Below are 12,161 nucleotides of genomic sequence, written 5' to 3' on the forward strand. Positions count from 1 at the left end.
TTGCTTGATTTATTTGATTTAAAGAGCACACTTGAGCACACATCTTTTTATTTGTGCTCGAGTGTGTGCACAGGCATGCGTGTGAGTGCGTGGATATGCACATATACAGGTGTGCTCATGGACGTGTGTGCACATGGATGCCTGCCACAGCATGTGTCTTGGGGGGGGGGGTGTCACAGAACAATTTGTGTGAGTCAGTTCTTTTCCTTCTCTGTGGGTCCAGGTATTTGAACTCAGGTCACAGGGCTTGACAGCAGACACCTGCCCCTGGTTTGTTTGTTTATACTTCCTCATACATATATCTCGCAAGAACTTTCTTTCATTCTGCAGACATTCTTCACTTGACATCTCTCCTTTTTGTACAATTTTCAGTTTCATAAAATCTCATGTGTCTGTTGTTGGCATTCTTTACTGAGCAATTGGAGTCCTACTCAGAACGTCCTTGCTTGGATTCTATAGCACCTTAGTACATGACTTTATAAAGTTTGGCAGTGATCTGTTTTGAGACAGGGTCCCATCCATATTGTCATCAAATTCCTGCCTATTCTCTTGACTCAACTTTCTAATAATTCGGATTATAGTCGTCAATCACCACACTCAGCGTTATCTGTTTTGTTAACTGCTGTATCCTTATGTCTGACTTGCATAGAAATAAGGTGATTTTTCCTAGCTATCGATATTTTGAGATTAGGCTAGTACATAGAGTGAAAATTGTGTGCCCTCTTTCTTTTTGCATCATTTGCAGAAGTGTGTTTATGGATTAGTAACGTTTGTATGGATTAGTAACGTTTGATATAATCCTAACTAACAGTCCAGGTATGAAATGATCATTATAAGTTATGGTAACAGCTTTTAGGTGTGTGTTTGAGAGAAGCAGGGGTAGTTAGTATTATTTTTTTGGAGATTTATTTATTTTCATTCTATGTGTATTGGTATTTCACTTGCATGTATGTCTCTGTGCCACAGGCATGTCTGCAGCCCGTGGAGTCCAAAAGAAGGCTGGAGTTAGTGGATGCCATACACTATGTAGGTCTAAACTATGTAGGATACTATGTAGGGATCAAACCTGGGTTCCCTTGAAGAACAGCCACTGTTTGTTAACCACTGAGCCATCTCCCCAGCCCCAGTAATTTAACTATTATCATTTTCAGTTATGTGTGTACGTCTGCACATAGGTATGTACACATGACTACAGGTACCCAAAGAGGATATAGGGGGAATTGGCACTCCTGGAGGTGGAGCCACAGGTTATTGTGAGTCACCCAACAGAGGTGCTTGGAATAGAACTCTGCTTCTTTGGAAGAACCAAACCACTGAGCCATCTCTCCAGCCCCAGAAGAATTATTTTAACCTCAGAAAAACCCAACATACAAAAATGATTTTTGTAAATCTACTCTTAAAAACCCAATCCGGAATTTGCCTCAGATTTGTGGTTTCTTCCAACAGCAGCACCAGCCTCCCACTGGCTGCCGTGCACGAATGTAATCACTCCTTCCTTCTAGCCTGCTTTTTTACTACTGACAAGAGGTCAATTTTTTTTCTGGTAATGTGTGTACATACTGTTAGCTCTAACACTGATTGCTAAGTGGCTAACAATAAATTGATTTCAGTTTAACTAAGGGTTCCTCAGGAAAGCAATGGTCTGCATGAGAAAAATGTTCACTCCCTTTAATCCTAGACACACACATAAATTAGCCAGCTTCCCCTGCTGATGCCAAATGAATCATACAGATTGAAAAGAGCTGTGCACCTCTCCCATCCTACTGACTGTCACCAGAGCTGACTCTTTAGGGTGACCTTGCAGAACTAATCCTTCATAAGAAAACAAACTTTTCCTCGAGGGAGACTATGAATTAGGTAATTTAGAACTGATGAAAGATACTTCCAAGTGGATTCTTAAAATTTTATACCATTTGTTAGTAGCTCTGTCTTCCCTCTGTGCTTGTTAATTTTATGCTTGACACATATGTCTTTACTTAGGCAGCTGATTCTCTACAGGTTCCAGGTACATGTTGGCTGGTAACTGTCACCTTCACCCTTTAAATGGCTTTTATTGCAGTGGAAGTTTCTGAGGGTCTCAGTAGTTTCTAACAATACTTCCTTCCTAGGTCACTAAATATTAGAATCTTATGCTTAATTTTATCATCTGTATTATTTGAAACCTGTCATGAGTTTTCTGGACCATGAGGTGGTTGTATATAAATGAAGTCAACATGATATTTCTCAGAAGTTTCTCAAATGTTTTGTTTCAACAAAAAGCCATTTATCAAACCGAAGCTTGGAATTTAAATGCGTTAGTGTTCAACCTAAAGTGACTGATGACTTAATCTAAGGCTGTGTCAATTTGCAGCCCCCTCTCCTACTCTCAAAGTTTATAAGACTTGAGATTGACTAGGAATTTGAGGTCTAATAGCAAATAAATTTAATGCTTTTTAGAGACCAAAAAATATCGGATACTTTTTTCCGTGCATAAGAGTAAAATTTACTTCCTTTCTGGGTCCCTGGATGGTCAAGAGAACCTCAGGAAAAGTCTACTTAATGAAGGATGCTTTCCCTGGGCTCTTTGGATTTAGGACACATACTATGTAGGGCTGGCAGCGTTGCTGAGAAAGACTGGTCCTCCTGGTAGTTTACATAACAAAGAAGAACGAAAGTTGATTGAACATTTCTGTTTTGTGTAAAGTATTTTTGGGTTTGCTTTTAAACAGCTGTTACCCTCTCACTCTTACCCACTTGCATACATTTTTTAAAAAATATTTTAAGGGTTTAATGTTTTAAGTGAATAATAAACATAAGAGGTCTACTATATGTTCTTCAAATATATTTGCGTAAGGAAGATTTCTGGAAAATTGCTTAAACTAAATATGATTGTTTCCTGTCTAAGGAAATGTCATTGTAGAATATACCATCAACACTAGCTCTCTATGAGAATTCAATAAAGTGTGACAGCTATTTAAAGATTTCTATTATTCATTCCATTTGAACGTGACAGTTTTGGATTCTTCCCACTTTAACAACTTCATGTATTCTTGAAAGTGGAATAAGTGCACTCGAACAATAGTTTTTAGTCAGCCATCCATGGGTTTTATGTTTAACTTAATGTATTTATTTTATGCGAATGGATATTTTGTCTGCATGCATGGTTATTCACCTTGAACATGTCCGGTACACAAGGAGGTCAGAAGAGAGCATCCTATTCCCCAAAACTAGAGTTACAGATGGCTGTAAGCTGCCACATGGGTGCTAGCAATTGAACCCTTGTTCGCTGGAAGAGAGGCCAGTGCTCTTAAACACTGAGCCATGTCTCCAGTCCACCTACCGGTTTTCATTAATGCTTGTTTGTAGTTGCCCATTCTTGTAAGTGCATTTGTGATTTTGCTCTTGAATTGTACAGTATGTGTTAGTGAGGATTCTTGGCTAAGGTTTAGAAAGATTTTTTTTTCCATCTATGTGAAGAGTTTGTCTTTCATTTTAATTATTGACATAATACATCACTGTTTTGTTTGAAAGTTTCTTATTGCTAACCTAGTCCTCTCCATTTGGCCCATCTAATGACATTGTTATTTAGCAAATCTAGAAACCACATGAAGAGCTGTTTTCTTTTCAATGCACTTCCTGACTCGCCTGTCACACTTTGAAATAAAGTAAGGAATCTCATTTGTGACAAAGTAGCACAGGTTCATTTACGCATCACAGAACGAAGGAGTTGGCGATTCAGTTTCAAGAAAGTTTGGCTTCGCTTTCTCATCACTTCTCAGGCTTTCTACTGTGGGATGTACAAAATGTCAAATGTCCCAGGAAAATACTTCTCATAGATCCCAAGAAAGGTTGAAGAGTTATCGTTAATTGGCCATAATAAAAGAAATTATAGGCATTTATTCCACTGACATTATCTAATGTGAATGATCCAGAGTTATAAAAACCAAAACAACTAAGAGACAACCATAGATTATTAGGTGGGGAAGATTACAAGATAATATTATCTCATTTGCTCAGTTCCTTATCTTTTCTTAACTTTTTTTTTTAATTTTAGGAATATCTATGGATTAGAATGGAGTAATAAAATAAAAGTTCATGTTTTTCTTGTTTTGCTTATTTGGGCATGAGCGCCAAACAAAATAGAATTATTTCTTTCCACCTTAGCCCTGAGAACATGGGACTTCTTGATCCTGCAACCAGTGATGGCAGAGTGATTTTCTTCTTGCCTTGGGAGAAGATGACAATTGCTGGCACCACTGATACGCCAACGGACGTCACGCACCATCCTATTCCTTCAGAAGAAGACATTAACTTCATCCTGAATGAAGTGCGGAACTACCTGAGTTCTGACGTTGAAGGTAACATAAATATTCCTGAGACATTTCTTCCTTCTTTGGTATTTACGACTTTCTCAGCAACTTGCTGGGCCTTTCTTGCCTCCAGCCCAAAACATAACCACACCTTGTATACTATAACCCTCAGCCTTTTCCTCCCCACACCCCTGCTCATGTCCCATTCTGCTGTGGCAAACCTAGATCCTTGCAAATACCAGGAAGTGTTCCCTCTCCTAGCTAATACCCTCTCCCAACAACCACACTTTTTCTCTTTTGGGTGGGTGAGTGGGTGGGACAGAGGGAAGACAGGGCTGTATGTATTCCAGGATGTCCTTGAACTCTATATAGTTCATGGTGACCTTGAATTTATGATCTTCCTGCCTTTGCCACTGGAATGCTGGGATTATAGATGTGTGTCACCTCCCTGTCTCAGTTTACCAAGTGCTGGAATAACAAGCCTGAACTACAGATATATTAGCCCGTGTTGCTGTCTTTCTGTTGGTCTGACAAAAATACTATAGAATCTATACTTTTAAAGGTTTGTTTAGCCAATAGTTTTGTCTTACTTAGAGTTTTATTGCTGTGAAGAAATACCATGGCCAAAGCCACTCTTACAAGGACAACATTCAATTGGGGCCAGCTTACAGGTTAACAGGTTCAGTCCTTTATCATGGTGGGAAGCATGAAGGCAGACATGGTGTTGGTGTAGGAGTTGAGAGGTCTACATCTTGATCCAAAGGTAGCCAAGAGGAGAGTTGTCAACCGCAGGCGGTCAGGACAAGACTATCATCCTTACTGGGTGGAGTCAGAGCACAGGATATTTCAAAGCCCACCTACACAGTGACCCCAACAAGGTCACACCTCCTAATAGTGCCACGCCCTATGGGCAAAAGTTAAAGAGTTAAAACCCAAGAATCTCTGGGGGCCAAATCTATTCAAACCACCACAAGTTTGAAAAGTGCAAAGACTCAGATCCAGCAGCCCCATGTGTTTGGACTTTGGGGAGGGCCTTTTGGTCATGTTCAGCTATTACATGCAGGGAAGCATCACATGATAACAATATATATGAAAATGGGAGAGAAGATGAGGAGGCAAGAAAGTCCAAAGACTGGGCTTAGGTCTGACTTGGTCTTTCATGACATACTGCTCTTGGAAACTTAACAAGTCCCAGGTAGGCTGGGCCATTCAGTGAGGCCAACTTCGATCCTGAGGGTGCTCTCAATACAGTCATTTTCCTCTAGCTCACCTCTTAACGTTCCCACTATCTTTCAGGGCTGTTAAATGGGAACCAAGCTTCTAGAAATTGACTCTTTGAGAAAGAAGTCAATTTTCACATCATAGTGGTCTGGTTAGTGATGAAAGTTCAACAGAGCCAAAGATGACTTCTTTTCAGTTTATAACTGGGCATTTTTACTTGGATGTCATTTGCTCTCCCAAAGTTGTATGATGGACTTTCTTATGCATAATAGCCTCAATTTTCCTAGTTTTTTTAAAAATCATTCTGGTTCCCTGCCTCAATAGTTACCCCATCTTCTAAGCTAGAAATAACATTCCCTCTTCGTTTTTCCTTACCTAGTGTCTTAGGGCTTCTACTGCGGTGATAAAACATCATAACCAAAACAACTTGGAAGGAGAGGGCGTATTTGCCTTACATATCCTGAATCACAGTCCATTGAAGAAAATTAAGCAAGAACTCAAGAGTGAGACCTAGGAGGGAGGAGCTGATGCAGAGGCCATGAGGAGTGTTGCTTTTGGCTTGCTCATTATGGCTTGTTCAGACTGTGTTCTTACAGCATCCGGGACCACCAGCCCAGGGTGGCACCAGCATTAATGGACTGCTCCCCCTCCCCAATCAATCACTAGTTAATGCCCCATAGGCTTGCCTATTATCTGCTGTTATGGAGACTTTTCTTATTAGAGGTTTCCTCCTCAGATGCCTCTAGCTTGTTGACATAAAACTAGCTAGCATACCTAGAACACTATGCACATCTCTTTGCATTTTATCTCTCTGGGCATTGTCCAGTCTTATACCCGTGCCTCCTTCTACCCCCAGACTGTGTTATTATGTAGCACAGGCTTGCCTTGAGCTCATAGCAATCTTTCTGTCTCAGTCTCTCAAGTGGGATTATAGGAGTATGCCATTATGTCTGGCTCAGGTGTCATTTGATACTTAGTTGGGAGTGGCCCTTGAATGGGCTCTCTATGTTAGTTTTTTTTCTTTTGTTTTGTTTTCGAGACAGGGTTTCTCTTCGTAGCCCTGGATGTCCTGGAACTCACTCTGTAGACCAGGCTGGCCTGGAACTCAGAAATCCACCTGCCTCTGCCTCCTGAGTGCTGGGATTAATGACGTGCACCACCAACGGTTTTTTATCTTTCTAATCTTTCCTTTTGTCAGAGTCAGTGGTCATCTCTTTCATGCACACACAAAAGAGAAAAAAAGTCAATTGAGAATCTCCCACTGACTTTAAGAAAATCTCTAACTCTCTGAAGTGACATATGTAGATTCTTACAATGTCTACAAGTTTGTATATAAACCCTTATTCTCCATGTATTCTGTGGTTTAATGGTTGTATGTTTATCTTTACCAAGTTAGGCCATATAGATTTAAGCCCTTGTCACCTTGTTTCAGTATAGTGATGACTTCTGGGCTGTCCTTTGTCCATTACCCCATCTTTGTCACAGATATTTATACTTCAGAATTCACCTGTCTTTCGGTAGTTAACTTGCACTAAACAGTTATAAAATCAAAGAGACCATGCTCTATATATCCACATTTCCAGGATTAGTGGTTGACTGGGCATACTTCTCCCCCCTTCTCTTCCTTCCTTGTGTCACAAGTGCCTTCCTGGCCAGGTTCACTTTAGTGGCTTTGTTTGTGGTAATGATATTCTGAGGCCTAGAGGGTGTGAATGAGTCTTTTTTACACTTAGTATTAGTAGGCCACAGGTTCTGAGTTCAGTATGCATTCTATGGCCCATCTTGGGCTATAAGTTCATTGTCCCACTGGATTGTTGTAGGTTGTTTTCTTGCAATACCCTTGTCAACGCAGAAGATTTTAGTAACCAACCTCTTCTATTCCACCCCCCCTCTGCCGCCAATCTTGTTTGATTTCTCCTTAGGACACGAGCAGAAGGACTTACCATTTTCTCATTTTTTTCCTTCTTCTGAAATACGTTGGCACACTGTTATGGTAGAGCTTAGCCTTCAGAACAGAAGTTACTCTTTCCATTTTTCCCTTTTTCTCTTCCCATGGTAATCCAAATAAGCTCTATAACATTCACCATGTAGTTCAGTGTTCTCCTTGTGTGAGAGTGATAGTTACATAGCCACTGGCTGCAGCCACTTAGGCTGCAAAGAAGCTCTTAATAGTTGGGATCTCTGAGACCTGCTCACTGATTTGCTGAACTCCAAATGGGAAAGCTCAGGGGATTTAGTAGGTGCGTTTACTTTTGCCATCTTTCTATGGTAAAAGAGACAGGTTTAATGGTTTTGAAAAAAACAGTTTATCTATTTCTAGGAGCAGTCATAACGTTGGCTTCAGTTGAGGAAATGCAGACACTATTTTCGTCTGGATGCAGATCACTAGCATTTAAGAATCCTTTTTCCCTAAACTGATTTTCCATTGTGTGATCCTGAATTTTCCAACAAAACAAAGAGCTTTAGAAAGTGGCTCAGATTACTATCTTAGTTTGATCGGTCTGTACTGTACATTTTTAGTTACTTCTAATTTAAAGAATTGGATATGAGCCTATTCTCTTATTAAACCAATTATTATTAATTTTTAAAAGTGTTGTGTATGTTCAATACATATCATCTGGATGCAGCCATTCTTTGTTTAACATTTCTATTTAAGCATCTTAAAGGTCCTTGTAATTTAAACTTGATGCTTTTCCATTGTGCATCTAGAGTTCTAGATGGAGGTGGGATACCTGGATATGATTGTATTCTGATATGATAACAACTTCTGTTCACTTTTGTATAATGTTTGTCAAGAGAAGGGTTACGGATGTGCTATAAGATTGTGGGAACAAAGTACAGAATGAATCCCAGAGTAGAGAGCTCCTCCATATGGGCACTTCCTTAAACCTTCCATTGTAAGTGCAGTAAGGACGCCGATCCTGACTGCTTACTGTGCTGAGCGAGAGGCTGGGTGTGCTAGAGGTGGTGGTGGGTCCTGGAAAGCCACTGTGTCCAGGATGAGTGTGAAAACCTGACCCCGATAGGAGATTTGACATTTAACAGAGGTGGTGGCACTTTTACTCTGCTTATAAATAGAAGATGTGGCCATACCTGCTTGTTCTCCAGAGTCCCCTTCAAATCCCTTGCCCTTGGCTTATCAGAGAAGTAGAGAAACTGGCAAAGAGTGCTTCTTAATTCTACAGTTTACGAAAGTGGGTGAGCTTTACTGATCATGTTTTTCTCTTAGTTGCATAGGGGCTATCTTGACACTGTGTCCATTAGGTATGGTATCCAGGAAGTGACAGCTCTGGATTACAGGATGTGATACGGGATCAGCACAGACTGGATTAAGTCTCTCTTTATTTCAAGATACAAACCTTGAAATGAACCTCTCAGGATCATATACCTTTGGGATGATGTGTGACTGAATATGGGGTGTGTGTGTGTGTGTGTGTGTGTGTGTGTCTGTGTTTGTCTGTGTCTGTGTCTGTGTGTGCATATAGGCATGAGTGTGGAAGGCAGAAGGCCACTTGATTAAGTCGTGTCTCTGTCTCCCTTTATGTGGGTTGTAGGGATCCAAGTCAAATTCCCTGGCTGGCCGAGCAGTTGCCTTTTCCCCCCCAGAGCCACCTTGCTAGCCCAGAGTCAAAACGCTTTGCATTCACTGAGGTCCATCTAACCATCTGAAAAGGCTTTATTAAATGGATAAGTAAGTTCTGACAACAGTTTCTGAGTCTCCTCAAATGGCTCTATCCTTAAGAGAGGGGGAGAGGAAAGTGTCAAATCCTCACACTCCTGCTGCTGCACTTCTGCAGAATGCCTGGGAACAATTCTAAAAAGCATTTTGCCTGTTGGGAATAAGCCCATGTCTTCTTTTACAGTTTAGAAAGCCTTTTCATTCACAGGCTGAAATTTCTAGATTACTTGTTTGTTCTTTGCTGAAATGGGTAATTGATAGTTCTGCGGTTCGTGTTGAGTTAGGAAGAAAAATGATCTTTTTGAAAAATGTATCATTAAGTTCCCGTGCAGAGGTTAATCAGAGGGATGCCGTGGTGGGGACTAAGCTATGGCTGCAGTGGATTAAGAGAGACAGAAGATTTGCTGGGCGCTTCCTCCAGGCTCACAGTGTTCTGGGGTGCTTCTCGACGCAGCAGCCTCTGCACTTGCACATGGGCTTGCACATGTGCAATTAGTAGTGTTTATAGATTGCCTGTTATTCAATTAACAGCCGAGCTGGCCATATCAACTCACTGCAGACCTGCCTTTCCCTGCCAGGGATTGTACTCGGGTTATCAACTTACACAGGCTTGGCTGTCTTCCAGCTGTTTAATTAGAGTGTCATGCGCCTTGCTTTTTCTAGTTTCATTAGTTTATAAATGTAATATGGTATCTTATTTCTGCGATTAACACTTCATTCCAGCAGGTTAAACCCGCTGGTTGAGGAGTATTGATTTCTGACACTGTTTCCCTGTGTTCATTTAGATATTTTCACATGGCTCTTTCAGAAGGTTTTTTTGAAAGTGGCAAGCATGAGAAAGAATACCCCTTTCTCTAAATGCACACCTGGATAACTACCGTCAAACAGAATCACACATTTAGGCTTAATTGTCACTTGCTGTGGCCTTCACTTTCTATTAATCTTAAAACAAACACTTGTCTTGCCCAGGATTTGAGGGGAAAAGTATTAATTATAATCTAAAACAATCACCTGGAGCTTTTCTCCTTCAAGGAGCCATAAAAAGTTCTGCTCACCTTTATACAATTGCTATCTTACTCTTCAGACCATAGAGTAAACTGAACGAGTGAATTACTGAAGACATAATAGAAATGAGTTTAATAGGGTCTCACTGTTATAGCCCTGGCTATCCTGGAACTCTCCTTGAAGACCACTGGGCTGATCTCCAATTCAGAGACCTGACTGCTTCTGTCTCCTGAGTGCCGGGTTTAAAGTATATGCTACTGCTCCTGTGTATTTATTTATTTATTTAGCCAGGCCCTCATATTGTAGCCCAGTCTGATCTTGAACTCAAGGTATTTCTCCTGTCTCCAAGTCCAGAGATTCCATGCTTGAGACACAAACCACTCTGAGCTCAGAGAACTCTTCAGTATCCCAGTATAAAATACTTCCAACTCTATCTTGCTTTTTCCTTGGTACACTGTTCAGAGTATTGAGCGACCTTAGAATCTCTACTGCCAAAGACAAGTAACACAGCAAGAAAGAGATGGAAAAGTAAAGGAATCTTGATTAGCTGCGTGAGCAGTGTGAGTCTTAGATCTAAGACACCAAAGCCCCAGTTTGCTGTGCTCTCCACAAATGACACTTTCCACTCCTGTAACTGTGGACAGTTTACTACTTACTCTTGGCTACAAAGGTGTATGATAGGACCAGTGTCAGTTTAATAATTTGAGAAGAAGAATGTTTAGTTGAGTAGACATAGTTTTCATTTCTTGATTTTTATGAGGTCAATATGAAAGGGGAATTGTTTGGAATGGAAAGTAAGGGCCATGAGACTTGAAGCCTTAGGTGTAAAAGCACACTCTTAGGAGCAGAGCCAGCTAGTCAAATGGCAGTGGGAGGCTGTGTCTTAGAAATGGGGGCAAGGTGGCCTTGATGTGAGTAGCCATCTTGATCATCTGATCAGCCTGTCTGTGTTATAGGGAGCCTTTAGAGACCTGTATGCCAGCTATTTAAATTAAGTCCAGTTTTCCTTCCTCAGTTGCCTAAATCACATTTCCAGGTGCTAGATGCTGCTATTGGCTAGTGAATTGGACAGTCTAATGGCAGACTTTCCCCCACACTGCAAAAAGAGTCTGTAGGACTGTCCTGCTCCTTGGAGTCTAGATCATCAAAGTGTTGAAGAGAAGGAAACCCTTGGTTTAATGGAGTCATTGCACTGAGGGAGGCTACAGCTCGATATTTTACAAAGCAAGAATTCCAGATGTAAGAAGACAAAAAAGCTGGTTAATTTAGTAATTGTGCAATGCCTTAGGTAGATGTTAATCTTCTTTGCTCTACCACCTCTAAGACTTCTTGTCCTATCCTTGGACTGTTTCTTTTGTGGTGATAGCACGGCTGCAAATGGTTATAGAAAATGAGAAGACAAAATGGCGGTTTGTTATTCTGATTATCCATCTTCTTTGAATCTCCTTCTTAAGTTTGTTTTACAAGTGTGCAAGGATTCCATGTTGGCTTATAGATCATCAAGAGAGAATTCGGTCAGCTTCAGTTAGTGGCTATTTATTCTCCTTGAAAGTTAGAACTGATGTTGCTATGTGTACGCTCTGTACTCCCTGGACAGAACATACAGCTGTAGCCTTGCGCTTGAGCTGGCATTGCTGAGTTTGTGTGGTGGTAGGCTACAGACTTCAGTAGCAAATAGCATTTTGAGTAATCTGTAAAAATCATTGTGTCAAGTTTGGGAGAGGGTGAGCAGGTAGAGAATGGGTATGTAAGTGGGGGTGATGGAGGGAGAAGGGGGGGGGAGAGGAGAAAGATGGAATTTTATGACCTTACGCTGGATTAGTAATGAGAAAGTCCTATAGACCATATAGAATAAATTTTATTCTTTAAAAAAACTTATTTACTTAATTTATTTTATCTGCATTGATGTTTTGCCTGCTTATAAGTCTATGGGTGTCAGGACCCCTGGAACTGGAATTGACAATTGT

The 12,161-nt window shown here is 40.7% G+C and overlaps 1 protein-coding gene across 2 annotated transcripts in view, besides 1 other annotated feature; it reads left to right on the forward strand.

Moving 5' to 3' along the window:
• The window catches only part of Gpd2 (glycerol phosphate dehydrogenase 2, mitochondrial), a 133,042-nt gene that overhangs the window by 103,410 nt on the left and 17,471 nt on the right, over positions 1-12,161 (forward strand). For both annotated transcript variants that reach the window (NM_001145820.1, NM_010274.3), the window contains exon 9: positions 4,144-4,337. In NM_001145820.1, coding sequence (NP_001139292.1) covers positions 4,144-4,337 — 194 coding nt within the window. The remainder of the gene's footprint in view (positions 1-4,143; positions 4,338-12,161) is intronic.
• Positions 862-3,369: an enhancer, noted in NCBI's record as "VISTA enhancer mm667". NCBI's record gives its function as "enhancer in: limb[5/6] | heart[3/6]" and the evidence as "EXISTENCE:transgenic organism evidence [ECO:0001131][PMID:17130149]".

This window comes from Mus musculus, chromosome 2 (genome assembly GCF_000001635.26).
Source record: "Mus musculus strain C57BL/6J chromosome 2, GRCm38.p6 C57BL/6J".
In the NCBI taxonomy this organism is placed as follows: domain Eukaryota; kingdom Metazoa; phylum Chordata; class Mammalia; order Rodentia; family Muridae; genus Mus; species Mus musculus.